The sequence below is a fragment of the Lutra lutra genome, chromosome 18, assembly GCF_902655055.1.
Source record: "Lutra lutra chromosome 18, mLutLut1.2, whole genome shotgun sequence".
Lineage (NCBI taxonomy): Eukaryota > Metazoa > Chordata > Mammalia > Carnivora > Mustelidae > Lutra > Lutra lutra.
Window position 1 is genome coordinate 24138593 of NC_062295.1, and position 18592 is coordinate 24157184.

The 18592-nt window shown below is 41.8% G+C and overlaps 1 protein-coding gene across 1 annotated transcript in view; it reads left to right on the forward strand.

The window, feature by feature from the left end:
* The first annotated feature begins 7802 nt into the window (after nucleotides 1–7802).
* Nucleotides 7803–18592, forward strand: part of LOC125090668 (integrin alpha-D-like) — a 61347-nt gene continuing 50557 nt past the window's right edge. Inside the window, 2 exon segments of the mRNA XM_047713559.1 lie at nucleotides 7803–7907; nucleotides 16501–16606. Of these exon segments, the coding sequence (XP_047569515.1) occupies nucleotides 7877–7907; nucleotides 16501–16606 (137 nt within the window). The 5' untranslated portion in view covers nucleotides 7803–7876.

Consider the following 18592-nt stretch of genomic DNA (forward strand, 5'->3'; position numbering starts at 1 on the left):
CCTAACATTGTGAATATCATCCCTGGTCACTTGCAGTTCTGCCCTAATCTATTCCGTTTGGTCATCCATGGCTATCTCCAACCTAGCTATTGCCTGGATAATTGTTAGCCTGAATTCTCTTTCTGACATATTGTCTATGTTGATAGCTGTTAGCTCTGTTGTAGAAGGTCAATCCTCTGTATTTTTCTTCTGTTAGGCGTTCCTCCTCCTAGTCATTTTGGTGAGAGATGACTGAACAGATGTAGCTGGATGTATCGACCGTGGTGCAGTCAAGGTGCACCCTGGAACACTTCTGAGCAATCAGGATTCCCCACCCAAACGAGAGAAAAAAGAAAAGAAAAAGAAAAAAAGAGAGAGAGACAGGAAAGAAAGGGAAGATAAAAGAGAAGGTTCAGCCCAAATGGGCCCCAAGGTAAGATTTATGAAGTATACAAACAAAAACAGACAAACAAAAAGACTGATAAAAGTATATGAGAAGAGAAAAAAAAAATATATGCAAATAAAGAAGAACCTCGTTAAAAAGTACCCCACGTGTAAGATTTATATACTTTCAGGACAAACACAAAAACACAGAAACACTGGTGGAAGAGAAAGATGGGAGAGTGGTTATAAATTCTCAGTGTGGGCAAGGAAGTTTGTTTTGATTCTTCCTGGATGTATCTTGATACCTTTGTTAAAGGACTCAACTTTCCTAAGATAAAGGGGGATTAAAAATTGGCTTACCTATAGGGGTAGCATTGATTGGGGAAAGGGGATTACTTTGAAGTTTAACTCTATATGAAATATTAGAAAATAAAAATAAAAAAGGAATAAACTAGGCTAAACTAAAATTAAAAAAAAAGAAATTAAAAAAATAGAAATGCAAAAGAAAAACACAGGTGTATGTATCAAAAAGTTCAGGTTAGAAGGTTATTATGGAATTTGATGTACTGGACAGCTCACTGTGATGGCAAATAGGTTAAAAATTATCTATATTAAAAAGATGAACCAAAATAGTGGGAACAAATTAAAAATAAAAGTTGGGGGCACTTGGGTGGCTCAGTGGTTAAAGCCTCTGCCTTAGGCTCAGGTCATGATCTCAGGGTCCCACATCAGGCTCTCTGCTCAGCGGGAGCCTGCCTCCTCCTCCTGTTTCTCTCTGCCTGCCTCTCTGCCTACTTGTGATCTGTCTGTCTAATAAATAAAAAAAAAATCTAAAAAAAATAAAAATAAAAATAAAAGTTGTCCTATGAAGTAGTGGTGGTTGTTCTCTTGTAGTCTTTTTTTTTTTTTCTTTCCTGGTTGGTTTTCTGGGGGAGGGGCCTGCCACTTGGGTTTTCAGTCAATGATGTTCCCTGAGTTAAGTCCTCCCGCTCCCCTCAAGGGGGTGGGCTCTGAGGAAACTGGTTTTTTCAGGCTTTTGTTCTCTGGAGGTTTTTAATGTTTGTTCACTTTTTCTCTCGCCTTGACTGCTTTTGATGGTTTTTGTAGGTTTAGAGGAAAGCAAACTGCACCCTGACTTCCCTCTGAGAGAGAAGCCTCAGTCTGGCTGCAGAGCCCATATAAATTCCCCCTTGGCCACTGGCAGAGCAGGTCCTGAGTCGTGGTCCCTGGGGACGCAGGATCTTCTGCTTGTACCCAAAACCACGGCAGTGGCGGCTGTCTGGGCAGCTCCAGACTGCCAGAGAGGTTCAAAGCAGCGATCGCACATTGAGATTTTCCCACTGGCCCGGGCTGGGAGTGCCTGGTCTTTCTGGGTCTAAGAGCGCCCGACTTGCACGCACCTCTCTCACGGGAGGCTGTGGGTCGCGCGCGCGCGCGCCTCAGGCTCTGAGATCGGGGCACAGGTCCGAAAACAAAGGCTGCCCCTTCACACACCTCTCTCAGGGGAGAGTTTGGGGCGCGTGTCTTAGGCTCTGAAACAATGGTGTGGCTCTAAGAGCACCGGGTGGGCCTTTGTACACTTCTCTCAGGGGAGGGTGAGGGGCGCGCAGGTCATAGGCTCTGTAACAGGTTTCGGCATTCTGCCATCCGGCGTGGCTCCCATCCCCTCACAGGAGCCAGACCCCAAGCAATCTTGGGCGTGCTGGCAGCTCAGGGACCAAGACCTGGTTTCTCTGCCGCACTCTCTCTGGCTCAGAGCCAAAGGAGGCTGTCCTGGGTCCGGGAACTTAAGCCCCTGTCCTAGCTGCCCCGATTCCCACAATTTCCCCCCCTCTATCCTTCACTTTTTGGAGTGCTTTCAACCAGTCTCCAAGTTAATGCTGGTCCCCAGATGCAGGGCACTCTCGTATTGGGGTATTACTTTCCAATGGGTCGCCTCTGGTGGCTCCCTCCCCCTTTTATCTTCTGATATCAGTCCCATGTTCCCACTCCGCTTTACCTGCCCACTGGCGTCTTCTGCCCCTGTAGAGATCCAGACATGTATAATTCTGATCTCAGGCTGAATTCACGGGTGATCGGAGTTCTTTGGTAGGGAATCAGCTCACTTTAGGGTACAGGTTGAAACGGCGCCTCCTCCTACTTCCCCGCCATCTTGTCTTCCCCTCCACCAGTATTTTTGAAGAGTTGGAGCAAACAATCCTAAAAGTTGTATGGAATCAGAAGAGACCCTGAATTGCTGAGGAAATGTTGAAAAAGAAAAACAAAACTGGGAGCCTCACGTTGATTGATTTCAAGCTTTACTACAAAGCTGTGATCACCAAGACAGCATGGTACTGGCATAAAAACAGACACATAGACTGGGGGAACAGAGTAGAGAGCCCAGATATGGACCCTCAACTCTATGGTCAAATAATCTTCGACAAAGCAGGAAAAAATATCCAGTGGAAAAAAGACAGTCTCTTCAATAAATGGTGCTGGGAAAATTGGACAGCTATGTGTAGAAGAATGAAACTCGACCACTCTCTTACACCATACACAAAGATAAACTCGAAATGGATAAAAGACCTCAACGTGAGACAGGAATCCATCAGAATCCTAGAGGAGAACATAAGCAGTAACCTTTTCAACATTGGCCACAGCAACTTCTTTCACGATATGTCTCCAAAGGCAAAGGAGGCAAAAGCAAAAATGAATTTTTGGGACTTTGTCAAGATCAAAAGCTTCTGCACAGCAAAGGAAACAGTCAACAAAACAAAGAGGCAACCCATGGAATGGGAGAAGATATTTGCAAATGACAGGACAGACAAAAGGTTGATATCCAGGATCTATAAAGAACTCCTCAAACTCAACACACACAAAACAGATAATCATATCAAAAAATGGGCAGAAGATATGAACAGACACTTCTCCAATGAAGACATACAAATGGCTATGACACATGAAAAAATGTTCATCATCACTGGCCATCAGAGAGATTCAAATTAAAACCACATTGAGATACCACCTTGCACCAGTTAGAATGGCCAAAATTAGCAAGACAGTAAACAACGAGTGTTGGAGAGGATGTGGAAATGGAGAACCCTCTTCCACTGTTGGTGGGAATGCAAGTTGGTGCAGTCACTTAGGAGAACAGTGTGGAGATTCCTTAAGAAATTAAAAATAGAGGGGCACCTGGGTGGCTCAGTGGGTTAAGCCGCTGCCTTCGGCTCAGGTCATGATCTCAGGGTCCTGGGATCGAGCCCCGCATCGGGCTCTCTGCTCAGCACTATGCCTGCTTCCTTCTCTCTCTGCCTGCCTCTCTGCCTACTTGTGATCTCTCTCTGTCAAATAAATAAAATAAAATCTTAAAAAAAAAAAAAGAAATTAAAAATAGAGCTTCCCTATGACCCTGCAATTGCACTACTGGGTATTTACCCCAAAGATACAGATGGAGTAAAAAGAAGGGCCGTTTGTACCCCAATGTTTATAGCAGCAATGGCCATGGTCGCCAAACTGTGGAAAGAACCAAGATGCCCTTCAATGGACGAATGGATAAGGAAGATGTGGTCCATATACACTATGGAGTATTAGGCCTCCATCAGAAAGGATGAATACCCAACTTTTGTATCAACATGGACGGGACTGGAAGAGATTATGTTGAATGAAATAAATCAAGCAATGAGAGTCAATTATCATATGGTTCCACTTATTTGTGGAGCATAAGGAATAACACGGAGGACATGGGGAGATGGAGAGGAGAAGGGAGTTGGGGGAAATTGGAGCGAGAGATTAACCATGAGAGACTGTGGACTCTAAAAAACCTTATGAAGGTTTTGAAGGGGAAGGGGTTGGGAAGTTGTGTGAGCCTAGTGGTGGGTATTATGGAGGGCACGTATTGCATGGAGCACTGGGTGTGATACATAAACAATGAATGCTGGAACACTGAAAAGAAATTAAAAAAATAAAAATTAAAAAGAAAACAAAATCAACAAAGAAGAGCTTTGAATGACACATTGGACCAGATGGACCTCATTGATACAGATACAGAACATTCTCTCCTAAAACAACAGAATACCTATTCTTCTCAAGCACACATGGAAATTTCTCCAGAATAGACCACATACTGGGCCACAAATCAGGTCTCAACCAATACCAAAATATTGACATTATTCTGTTCATATTCTCAGAGCACAATGCTGTGAAACTCAATCCATAGAAAAAGTTTGGAAGAAATTCAAATACTTAGAAGGTAAAGACCATCCTGCTCTAGAATGTTTGGATCAATCAGGAAATCAAAGAAGAACTTAATCAAATCATGGAAACCAATGAGAATGAAGATACATAGATCCAAATCCTATGGAATTCAGCAAATGCAGTCCTCAGAAGGAAATACATAGCCATCCAAGATTCACTCAAAAATAAGAAAAATCCCGGATACACAAACTACTTTTACACCTTAAAGATCTGGAGAATCAACAACAAATTAAACATAACACATGCACAAGAAAGGAAATAATTAAGATTAGAGCAGAGATCAATGAATTAGAAACCAGAAATACATTAGAGCAGATCAAAGAAACTAGTAGCTGATTCTTTGAAAGAGTTAGTGAGATCCACAGACCAGGCCAGTCTTATCCATAAGAAATTAGAAAGGACCCAAATTAATAAAATTAAATATATATATAAAATATATAGATTTTGGATACTAGCCCTTTATCTGATATAAAGAATTTATCAAACTCAACACCCAAAGAACAAATAATCCAATCAAGAAATGGGCAGAAGACATGAACAGACATTTCTGTAAAGAAGACATCCAGATGGCCAACAGACACATGAAAAAGTGCTCCACATCACTCGGCATCAGGGAAATACAAATCAAAACCACAATGAGATACCACCTCACGCCAGTCAGAATGGCTAAAATTAACAAGTCAGGAAATGACAGATGCTGGCGAGGATGTGGAGAAAGGGGAACTCTCCTACACTGTTTATTGGTGGGAATACAAACTGGTGCAGCCACTCTGGAAAGCAGTATGTAGGTTCTTCAAAAAGTTGAAAATGGAGCTACCCTATGACCCAGCAATTGCACTACTGGGTATTTACCCTAAAGATCCAAATGTAGTGATCTAAAGGGGCACATGCACCCGAATGTTTATAGCAGCAATGTCCACAATAGCCAAACTATGGAAAGAGCCTAGATGTCCATCAACAGATGAACGAATAAAGAAGAAGTGGTATATATATACAATGGAATACTATGCAGCCATCAAAGGAAATGAAATCTTGCCATTTGTGATGACGTGGTTGGAACTAGAGGGTATTATGCTGAGTGAAATAAGTCAGTCCAAGAAAGATAATTATAATATGAACTCCCTGATATGAAGAATTTGAGAAGAAACGTGGGGGGGAGGGTGTTGGGGGGTAGTGAAGGAGGAAATGAAACAAGATGAGATCAGGAGGGAGACAAACCATAAGAGACTCTTGATCTCACAAAACAATCTGAGGGTTGCTGGGGGTAGGGGGTTAGGGAGTGGGTGGTTGGGTTGTGGATATTGGGGAGGGTATGTGCTAGGGTGAGTGCTGTGAAGTGTGTAAACCTGGCAATTTACAGACCTGTACCCCTCTGGCTAATAATACATTATATGTTAATAAAAAATGAAAAAACACCTAATGATGTACTGTATGGCGACCTACATAACACAATTAAAAAAAGAAACTAGAAGCTGATTCTTTGAAAAAATTCATAAAATTGATAAACACCTATCCAGACATATCAAGAAGAAAAAAGAAAGGACCCAAATAGGTAAAATTATGAAAGAGGAGAGATCAAAGCAAAACCACAGAAATATAAACAATTATCAGAGAAAATTGTGAAAAATTACATGACAACAAAAATCAGGCAATCTGGAAGAAACAGATAAATTCCTAGAAACATGTAAACTACCAGGAGTGAAACAGGAAGAAATAAAAAATTTGAACAGGCCGATAACCAGAAAAATCAAAATCTGTATTCAAAAATATCCTAACCAACTAAAATCCAGGGCCAGATGTCTTCCCAGGGAATTCTATCAAACATTTAAAGAGGAATTGATACCTATCCTTCCCAAATTGCTACAAAAAATAGAAAAGGAAGGAAAACTTCCAAACTCATTCTATGAGGTCAGCATTACCTTGATTCCAAAACAATACAAAGCCCTCACCAAAAAAGAATTACCAAAAGAGGCCAATATCCCTGATGGACACGGATGCAAAAATTCTCCCATTTAACAAACGTTAAAATATTAAACTATTAAATAGTAAAACATCAAGGGTTGAATGTTAAATTTGCAAGTGTTAGAATTTCCCTGTCTGCCTCATCTGAGGCAATTATTGTTCTATCTCTATCCTTATAGATTGGTTTCGCCTATTTGTATGAAAGGAATCAAACATAATGCAGCCTGGTGTCTACGTTTTTTACTTAGACAAAGTTGAAATTCATCCATGTTGTTACATATATATGTAGTCTGTTCTCTTTTCAACACTGACTAGTCAACCTATTATATGACTACTAAGCCCATTTGCCCATTTGATTATCCATTTATCTCTATTTCTAAAAAATGGATTGGGTAGATTTAATTCTAATAGCCTATAGAAAATCCATGTACTATGTTCTCCTCTAGGAGGCGAGGGGGGAGGGGGTTAGGTGAGCCTGGTGGTGGGCATTAAGGAGGACACGTATTGCATGGAGCACTGAGTGTGGTGCATAAACAATGAATCTTGGAACACTGAAAAAATAAAATAAAATAAAATAATATAAGATAAAAAGAAAATCCATGTACTTAAAATTTTTTATTATGTTCAATTCACCAATGTATAATATATCCATAGTTTTTGATGTAGTGTTCAACAATTCATTAGTTGTGCTATGACACCCAATACTCATCACCACACATACCTTCTTTAATACCCGTCACCTGATTACCCCATCCCCCCACCCCTTTCCCTTCAGTTTTCCCTCCCTTTCCCTGTGGTCCTTAGTTGGTGGGTATCCATTTATCTCTTGATGGAGTCTGCTTTTTTAAACAACACCCTCACTTATGCTACCCCTCCCCCAACACTGCTATCTGAGGTGGAGGTCTGCCTTTCTTCAGGCTCACATTCATGCAGTGGGGCTTCGGCAGGCATCTGTTTCACTACTTTCACTTATATGCAACCTGGTTGCTGAGGTCCCAGAGGGGTCCCAGGTTGCCTTGTTTACCAACTGGGTCTCAAGGGCTGGGGGAAGATGGTCTTCTGGGAAAGCCAGGCACTGGAAAAGGAAGCCAGATTTACGGAGGTGGTGGTGGTGGGAGAGTATTGGGGATTTTCCCCAAGGGTGTCTTTGGCCTCTTGCCCCTGCCTCTGTTCTGTGATTAACCAAGAACTTCCTGACTGTGCTCCTCCTTCTGTTATTTCAAGGCCCTGAGTCAGTATTTTAACTCTCCCCAAGGGCACTGAGTACCTTTCAGTGTTCTACTGCTCAACTCTTCACTTCTTCAATGCTTGCTCAGTGATGGCTTTTGGAATTGTGCTCCTCCTGGGTGGTGAGTGGAGGCTTTCAGGCCTGGGAGAATCCTTGAGGGTGCATCTTCGTCTGGTAGGGCAGGCTGGGGCTGGTGGTTAGCTCATATAGCTCTCTGGAAGAGCTGAGAACAGGGGAGGATCCTAGTGTCCAGAGTCTTGTGTGGAAGGAGGATTGGCCTGGAATCAGGAGAGGATCATAACCCGAGCAAAGATGAGAGAAGATGGACTTGTAGGCTATGATTGGGAGGAGGATGTGCTCCCTTTCCATAATTCCTCCTGTTGGGGTCCTGGTGTGTGTGTGGTATGGGGGACAGAGTCCCAGGTCCTCAAGGGAAGGCCATAGGGGTCACTAGGGAGGGGATATGTTGGATATCACCTTTTTGGTCCCTCATGTCCTTCAAGTCTTGATTTCAGGTATGCTGTCCCACTGCTGCCAAGAGAATAGTCCAGAAATAGAAAACTGTATCAAGACCATACCCATGTGTCACTTGAAATTACTTGTGTGTCAGTTAAAAATTAGATTCCACACAAAATCCAGACTGTCAGCTCTCTTGAGAAATGGGATGGTCTAGAGCTCTGAACACTAGAGCTTGGTAATTGCTACTTCCTTTAAAAGGGCCACAAACTGTAGGTACCTGTAATTCTCTGGTGCTCACACTTACCCACTTCACTCACTGATGTCACCTGCCTGCCCTCCGGGGCATTTGAGTTTGAGACATTTGGCACCCTCCTACTTGTCCAGCCATAGAGCCTGTTGTCATACTCATAAACAGAATCATTCTTTGAAAGGAAGATGGAGAGATGAGAGAGAGAGAGAGAGAGAGAGAGTTTGACTTCTTCTTTGCTAAATTGAATGCCTTTTATTTATTTTTTTCCCTGATTTCTGAGGCCAGGATTTCTAATACTATATTTAACAGTAGTGGTGAGAGTGGGCATCTCTCTCCTTACTATAAGGGAAAAGCTTTCAGTTTTTCTCCATCAAGAATAATATTCCCGGGCGCCTGGGTGGCTCAGTGGGTTAAGCCGCTGCCTTCAGCTCAGGTCATGATCTCAGGGTCCTGGGATCGAGTCCCGCATCGGGCTCTCTGCTCAGCAGGGAGCCTGCTTCCCTCTCTCTCTCTCTCTGCCTGCCTCTCCATCTACTTGTGATCTCTCTGTCAAATAAATAAATAAAATCTTTAAAAAAAATAATATTCCTTGTGATCTTTTCATAGATGGCTTTTATGATATTGAGTTATGTTCCCTCTATTCTTTTACTTTGGAGAGTTTTAATCAAGAAAGGATGTTGTATTGGGGCGCCTGGGTGGCTCAGTGTGTTAAAGCCTCTGCCTTCGGCTCAGGTCATGATCCCAGGGTCCTGGGATCGAGCCCCACATCGGGCTCTCTGCTCCGCGGGGAGCCTGCTTCCTCCTCTCTCTCTGCCTGCTTCTCTGCTTACTTGTGATCTCTGTCAAATAAATAAATAAGATCTTTAAAAAAAAAAAAGAAAGGATGTTGTATTTTTGTGAAATGCTTTCTCTGTATCTGTTGAGAGGATCATATGGCTCTTGTCTCTTATTTATTTATTTATTATTATGTTATGTTTGTCACCATATGGTATATCATTAGTTTTAGATATAATGTTCCATGATTCATTGTTTGCATATAACATCCAGTGCTCCATCCATATGTGCCCTCCATAGTACCCACCACCAGGCTAACTCATCCCTCCCTCCCCTCTAAAACCCTCAGTTTGTTTCCCAGAGTCCATAGTCTCTCATGGTTTGTCTCCCCTCTCTTTGTTTCCCTTCCTTCTCCTAATGTCCTCCACACTATTCCTTACATTCCACAAATAAGTGAAACCAAATGATAATTGTCTTTCTCTTTGACTTATTTCACTTAGCATAATTTCCTTCACTTCCATCCATGTCAATGAAAATGGTGGGTATTAATTCTTTCTGATGGTTGAGTAATATTCCATTACATCTATGGACCACATCTTCTTTATCCATTCATCTTTTGAAGGGCATCTTGGGCCCTTCCAGAGTTTGGCCATTGTGGACATTGCTGCTATGAACATTGGGGTACACATGACCCTTCTTTTCACTACATCTGTTTCTTTGGGATAAATACCCAGTAGTGCAATTGCCAGGTAATAGGGTAACTCTATTTCTAATTTTCTGAGAAACCTCTACACTGTTTTCCAACGTGGCTACACCAACTTGCATTCCCACCAACAGTATAAGAGGGTTCCCCTATCTCCACATCCTCTCCAACATTTGTTGTTTCCTGCCTTGTCAAGTTTTGCCATTCTAACTGGTGTGAGGTGATTTCTCAATGTGGTTTTGATTTGAAATTCCCCAATGGCTAATGATGATGAACATTTTCTCATGTGTTTGTTAGCCATTTGTATATCTTCTTTGGGGAAGTGTCTGTGCATCTCTTCCACCTATTTTTTGACTTGATTATCTGTTTTTTTGGGTGTTCAGTTTGTGAAGATTATAGAAGTTTATGGATCTTGGATATCATGCCTTTGTCCATAGTGTCATTTACAAATATCTTTTCCCATTCCAGGGATTGCCTTTTAGTTTTGTTGACTGTTTCCTTTGTGTGCAGAACCTTTTTATCTTGCTGAAATCTTAAACGTTCCTGTTCCCTTTTGTTTCCCTTGCCTTTGGAGACTTGTCTTGAAAGAAGTTGTTGTGCCTGTTGTCAAAGAGGTTACTGCCTATGTTATCCTCTAGGATTTTGATGGATGCCTGTCTTACAGTGAGGTCTTTCATCCATTTTGAGTTTATCTTTGTGTATGGTGTGACAGAATGGTCTAGTTTCATTCTTCTATACATAACTATCCAATTCTCCCAGCACCATATAATGAAGAGACTTTTTCCCATTGGATGTTTCCTGCTTTGCCAAAGATTACTTGACATAGAGTTGAGGGGCCACATCTGGGTTCTCTATTCTGTTCTATTGGTCTATGTGTCCATTTTTGTGCCAGTACCATGCTGTCTTGGTGATCACATCTTTGTAATATAGCTTGAAATCGGAAGATGTGATGCCTCCAGCTTTTGTTTTCCTTTCTAACATTTCCTTGGCAATTTGGCGTCTTTTTTGGTTCCATACAAGTTTTAGGATTGTTTGGTTCAGCACTTTGAAAAATGCCATTGGTATTTTGATTAGGATGGCTCTTGTTTCTTCTTTTATTATTGTGATCTATCACATTGATTGATTTGTGAATGTTGAACCACCCTTGCATCCCAGGAATAAATCCCACTTTTTTGTGGTGAATAATCCTTTTAATGTACTGTTGTATCCTATTGGCTAGGATCTTGGTGGGTATATTGGCATTCATTTTCATGAGGGATATTGGTCTGTAATTCTTTTTCATGGGGTATTTGTCTGGTTTTGGGATCAGGTTACTGCCAGCCTTAAAGAATGACTTTGGAAGTTTTCCTTCGATTTCTATTTTTTGAAACAGATTCAGTAGAATAGGTATGATTTCTTCTTTTAATGTTTGGTAGAATTCTCTTGGGAATTTATCTGTCCCTGGACTCTTATATTTTGGGAGGTTTTTGATTACTGCTTCAATTTCCTTGCTGGTGATTCGTCTGGTCAGATTGTCTATTTCTTCCTGTTTCAGTCTTGGTAGTTTATAAGTTTTCAGGAAGGCATCCATTCCTTCCAGTTTGCTTAATTTGTTAGCATATAGTTTCTGGTAATAATTTCTAATAATTGTTTCTATTTCCTTGCATTAGTCTGCACTCTTCTCTTTCATTTATGATTTTATTAGTTTAGGTCCTTTTCCTTTTCTTTTGGATAAGTCTGGCTAGAAGTTTATTGATCTTATTCATTCTTTCAAAGAATGAACTAGTTTGTATTTTATTGATTTCTCCTATAATTTTTATTATTTCTCTTCTCCTGCTTTGTTTAGGCTTTATTTATTGCTCTTTATCCAGGTCCTTTAGGTGTAAGGTGAGCTTGTGCATTTGGGATTTTTCCAATTTTTTGAGAGAGTCTTGGATGGTTACGTACTTCCCTCTTAGGATGGCCTTTGCAGTATCCCATAGGTTTTTTTTTCTTTTTCTGGTTTGTCATTCTTTCTTTCTTCTTATTTTATTATTATTATTATTTTTATTATGTTTTGTTAGTCACCATACAGTATGTCATTAGTTTTTGATGCAGTATTCCAAGATTCATTATTTACATATAACACCCAGTGCTCCATGCAATATGTGCCCTCCTTAGTACCCATCACCAGGGCAACCCATCCCCCGGTCCCTTCCCCTCTAAAACCCTCAGTTTGTTTCTTGGAGTCCACAGTCTCTCATGGTTCATCTCCTCCTCCATTATCCTCCCCCTTCATTTTTTCCTTCCTTATTCAAATGTCCTCCATGCTATCCCGAATAGCACAATTTGGGATAGCACTATCCCAAATTCACTTATCCACAAATAAGTGAAACCATATGATAATTGACTTTCTCTGCTTGACTTATTTCACTCAGCATAATCTCCTCCTATCCCATCCATGTTGATGCAAAAGCTGGGTATGCATCCTTTCTGATGGCTGAGTAATACCCCATCATGTATATGGACCACATCTTCTTTATCCATTCATCTGCTGAAGGGCATCTTAGCTCTTTCAACAGTTTGGCTATAGTAGACATTGCTGCTATGAACACTGGGGTGCATATGTCCCTTCTTTTCACTACATTTGTATTCCATAGGTTTTCAACCAATGTGTTTTCATTCTCATTAGTTTAAATGAATTGTTTAAGCCTTTCTTTAATATACTGGTTGACCCATTCATTCTTTAGCAGGATGCACTTTAACTTCCAAGTGTTTGAATTCCTTCCAAATTTCTTGTGGTTGAGTTCCAGTTTCAAAACATTTTGGTCTGAGAATATGCAGGGAATAACTGCAATCTTTTGGTATTGTTTGAGACCTGATTTGGGAACCAGTATGTGGTCTATTCTGGAGAAAGTTCCATATGAATTTGAGAAGAATGAGTATTCTGTTGTTTTAGGGTGGAATCTTCTGTATATGTCTATGAAATCCATCTGGTCCTATGTGTCATTGTTTTTTTTTTTTGTTGTTGATCTGCTTAGATAATCTGTCCTTGGCTGTGAAGAGTGTTGACATCTCCTACCATTAATGTATTAATACATTAATAATAATAATCAACATGTTTCTTTATTTTGATTATTGATTGGTTTATATAATTGACCTTTTCCATGTTAGGGGTATAGATATTTACAATTGTTATCTCTTCTTGTTGGATAGATCCTTTAAGTATGATATAGTGTCCCTCTACATCTCTTAATATTGTCTTTGGTTTAAAATCTAATTTGTCTGATATGAGAATTGTTACCCCAGCTTCTTTTGAGGTCCATTGGCATGATAAATAGTTTTCCATCCCCTCACTTTCAATCTGGAAGTGTCTTTAGTTTCAAAATGAGTCTCCTGTAGACAGAAAAAGGATGGGTCCTGCTTTTGTATCCAATCTGAAACTCTGTGTCTTTTGATGGAAGAATTCAGTCCATTTACATTCAGAGTAACTATTGAAAGATGTGAATTTAGTGCCATGAAAGTCCCTGTTTCTGTAGATTTTCTGTTTCTTTCTGGTCTATGTGACTCTTGGGGTCTCTCTTCACTTACAGAATCCCTCTTAATATTTCTTGTAGGGATGGCTTGGTGGTCACATATTCTTTCACTTTCTGTCTCTTCTGGAAGCTCTGTATCTCTCCTTCTGTTCTGAATGAGAGCCTTGTTGGGTGAAGTATTCTTGGCTGCATGTTCTTCTCATTTAGTACCCTGCATATGTCTTACCAGCCCTTTCTGGATTGCCAGGTTTCTGTGGATAGGTCTGATGTTATTCTGATGTTTCTCCCTCCATATGTAAGGAATCTCCTCTCCATAGCTTTTTTGGCTGTAAGATTTGCAAGCTTCACTAGTATATGTCAGGGTGTTGATTTATTTTCATTGATATTGGGAGAGGTCTTCTCTGTCTCTTGGACATGAATGCTTGTTTCCTTCCCCAGATTAGGGAAGTTCTCAGCTATGATTTGCTCAAATATACCTTCCAGCCCCCTCTATCTCTAACCCCTCAGGGATTCCAATAATTCTGACATTGGAATATTTCAGGGCATCATTAAATTCTCCAAGCTTTATTTATGGGCTATTAGTTGTCTATCTGTTTTCCTCAACTTCCTTCCTTTTCAGCAGCTTATCTCCTAGATCACTTATTCTTTCTTCTGCCTCATTAACCCTAGCTGTTAGTGTATCCAGTTTAGACTGCATCTCATTGATAGCATTTTTAAGTTTGGCCTGATTAGATCTCATTTCTGCCCTTAGAGATTCTATATTGTCACTTATACCTTTCTCAAGCCTAGCCATTAACTTTATGATTGCTCTCCAGAATTCTATCTCTGAAATCTTACTTATATCCATATTGATTAGCTCTATGGCAGAGAACACTGCATGTGTGTGTGTGTGTGTGTGTGTGTGTGTGTGTGTGTGTGTGTTCCTCCTTATTCCATCCAGAGAATGACGGGTGGGTAAATGGAAGAGTCCAAAATATCAACCACACCCAAGTGAGATGCACCTTAGAAAATACTGGAGTAGTCACAAGCCACCACAGAAAAACAAAGCCAAAATGAAACACAAGAATAAATTTTTTTTAAAAGGAGGAGGGAAAGAGAGACTATATTCTCACAGTGTGACAAAGCAGGGTAATATCCACCTATCCCTGAGTGAATTTTGGTCTGTGTGTTAGAAGACAGCACATCCCAAAATTGCAAGGAAAGTAAAGTTTATATGTGTGTGTGTATGTATATGTATATTATATATATATGACAATTTATATATATGATAAATTTATATATGATAAAATTATATATATAAAGATATATAAAGATAAAATTGAGTAGAGTGGAAAAGGGACTAAAATGAAGCATATATCTATAAAAATGTAGATGGAAAAAGATAGAAGTTAAAAAGTGACTATGAAATATAAGTTGGTATAATAAGCACCAGGTTGAAATGGGATGAAGGTAAAAAGAAAAAAAAAAGAAAAAGCAGAAGAAAAAGAAAGAAAAGGAAAGGAGAATTTTATCTAAAAAATAAATGAGTTGTGAAGTAACAGCTGGAATGCAATGTACTATTTTCCCCTGGTATTTGCATTTCAGTCTTGTGAGATCCATAGGCTTGTCCTCCATCTGTTCTTTCAGACCGTTTTCTGGGGGAGGGGCCTGCAATGCTGTTTCTCAGGTATCCCTGCCTGGGTGGAGTTGTCCCCACCCCTGTCAAGGGGATGGGCTCAGTGCAAACTGGTCCTCTGTGTGACTTTTGTTCCCTGGAGGCTTTTTGCACCTCTTCAGAGGATCAGAGCAAAATGGCAGTGCCCAATCCACTGGCCAGAGCAGAAGGATTGCAGTCTGCCCTCTTTAATAAACCCTTCAGGACAAACAGTCTCCACTTCTGCATGCACCACTGAAATCTGCAGTCTCCTATGGTTCATGCCCACAGTAACTTTCTCAGAGGTAGTCCCAGGGGCCCAGGAATGCCATTGCCCTTTCCCTCTAAAACCCTGACTGGTGGCATGCTCATGCATGGACACCCAAAGCTCCTGGATCATGTCTGGGTGCCAACCTAATGTCCTGTCTGGGGTGCTACTGAGCTTTTTCCTGTTGCAGGTACAGGTTCCAGTCCTTTTCAGGCTGTTCAGGAAAAAAACAGTTACTGATGGTTTAAGGTGACCTGAGCTGATAGTCCTCTCCTGGGCTCACTGAACAACACCTGCTTCTTGGCTCCACTACTTGGGCACTCTACCAGTTCAGGCACCCCTGTTTGCTCTCTGATTGCTAGGATCCCAAGACCACAATGTTCTACCTAGAATTCTGTCTTTTCATTCCAGAACCCTTTTTGGAGAGGTGTATCTCTCACTAGAGCAGATTTTTAAGGGTTCCAATTTTGGGTGTTATATGACTTTCAAGGAACCAGTTTATGGAGGCTCCCTCCCTCTTCCCTTTATCTTCCAACACCTCCCCTCAGATTCACAACTTTGCACACCATATCTCGCAAAAAGCAGTCACTTTTCTGCTTACAGAAATCCAGGAATATATCCTTACATCTATGGGATTCTATGGGTGTTCAAATTGGTTTGATAGATATTCAGCTAAATTGAGGGGACTGCTTGAATTGGGGTCCCCTACTCTTCTTCCATCCTGCCTCCCTCTCTGATGTAATTATTGAGAGTGCCCCTTTCACTCACAGAAGGTCTTAATTTAGAAAATAAACTCAATGGTCACTTTATCTTTAGGGGACATGCTTGATCTAACAGACCAGGATTATGGATATCCTTTGAAATATCCTTGAGGGGGCATTTTTCTGGATTGTCATCCTTTGTATGATAATTTTTTGATAACTGTTTGATAATTTCTGAGGGAGGAAGAGAAACAGGAATCAAACAGATGGCAAATCAGGAAACAAAGAAAAAGAGAAAAGAGAACACCTTTCTTTTGGGTAAATGAGTTGGATTGGGGTAGGCATCAAGATCCCAAGAAGTCAGGGGTCCAGAGGATGTGAGGATTTTCTGACTGCTCCTCTTACCCTTGCCTTCTTATCCATATTCCTCAGTCCTGGCTTCTTATCATGGATTCAACTTGGATGTGGAGGAGGCTGTGATATTTCAAGAGGATGGAGCTAGCTTTGGACAGAGCGTGGCCCAGTTTGACAGATCTAGGTAGGCCATGCCCACTCCCTTACCTCTATTCCTTCCACCTGCAGGCAAATAGTTGAACATGGCATGATTAGGAGGTGTCTTGTAGGAAGGGCAGCATAGGTAAGAAGGCTGTCCCCTCCTCCAAGGCTCATGACACCCCTACTACTAACTATTCACAATCCCAAGAAGGACCATAAACTCTGGACAAGATAATGCTTCAGGAGGAGGTCTTGATCTGTTCTTCTGTGATCGGTACATGTGACCAGTATAGTCACCCTTGCACTTGAAGTAATATTTTGTAGTCTTCTATTTGAAATTATTAATAATTTAACCTTAGAATTTGTATATTGTAAGTACAATTCATGGGACAGTGGATATGTGCTGTGGGCTTAGAGCCTTGGCTCACATGCAGCCCAGCCTTCTGGGAAATGTTTCTCAGCTGCCACCCTCTGCCACTGGCATGAGCTGAACAAGGTAAGGGTTGGCTCAGGTGCACAGTTCGCCCGGTCTTATGAGGGTTTGCACTGGTCTCATGAGTATTCCTGTGCCTGAGGGAATGCAACACTAAAGAGCAAAAAGGAAATGCTAGGTATAGAGGCGATTTGAAAAGAAAGAAAGAAAGAAAGAAAGACAGAAAGAAGAAGAAGAAGAAGAAGAAGAAGAAGAAGAAGAAGAAGAAGAAGAAGAAGAAGAAGAAGAGGGAGAAAAGAAAACAAAAAAAGAAAAAGAAAGGAGGGGAGACAAGATGGCGGGGAAGTAGGAGGAGGGGCCATTTCAACCTGTACCCTAAAGTGAGCTGATTCCCTACCAAAGAACTCCGATCACCCATGAAATCAGCCTGAGATCAGAATTATACACATCTGGATCTCTACAGGGGCAGAAGACACCAGTGGGCAGGTAAAGCGGAGTGGGAACATCGGACTGATATCGAAAGATAAACAAAAGGGGGAGGGAGCCATCAGAGGTGACCGGTTGGAAAGTAATACCCCTAATACGAGCGAGAGTGCCCTGTGTCTGGAGACCAGCATTAACTTGGAGACTGATAGAAAGCACTTCAAAAGAGCAAAGGATTGCAGGGAGGGGGAATTGTGGGAATCGGGGAGGCTAGGGACAGGGGCTTAAGTCCCCGGACCCAAGACAGCCTCCTTTGGCGCTGAGCCAGAGAGAGTGTGGCAGAGAAACCAGGACTTGGTCCCTGAGCCGCCAGCGCACCCGAGAACGCGTGGGGTCCGGCTCCTGTGAGGGGCTGGGAGCCTCGCCAGACCGCAGAACACTGAGTTGTGCTACAGAGTCTGAGACCCGCGTGCCCCTCACGCTCCCCTGAGAGAGGTGCGCAAAGGCCCAGCCCGGCGCTCTTAGACCCACGCCATTCCAGCAGAGCCTGAGATGCGTGCACACGACCCACACCCTCCCCTGAGAGAGGGGCGCACAAGCCCGGCCCTCTTAGACCCAGAAAGACCAGGCACTCCCATCCCAGGCCAGCGGGAAAATCTCAGCATGCTATTGCTGCTTGGAACCTCTCTGGCAGTCTGGAACTGCCCAGACAGCCGCGGCTGCTGTGGTTTTGGGTACAAGCAGAAGATCCTGCGTCCCCAGGGACCGCTACTCAGAACCTGCTCTGCCAGTGGCCAAGGGGAAATTTATATGGGCTCTGCAGCACCCACAGGAGAGCAGACTGAGGCTTCTCTCTCAGAGGGAGGTCAGGGTGCAGTTTGCTTTCCTCTAAACCTACAAAAACCATCAAAAGCAGTCAAGACGAGAGAAAAAAAAAGTGAACAAACATAAAAACTGCCAGAGAACAAAAGCCTGAAAAAACCGGTTTCCTCAGAGCCCACCCCTTTGAGGGGGGCGGGAGGAATTAACTCAGGGAACATTATTGACTGAAAACCCAAGTGGCAGACCCCTCCCCCAGAAAACCAACCAGGAAAAAAAAAAAAAGACTACAAGAGAACAACCACCACTACTTCATAGGACAACTTTTATTTTTAACTCGTTCCCACTATTATG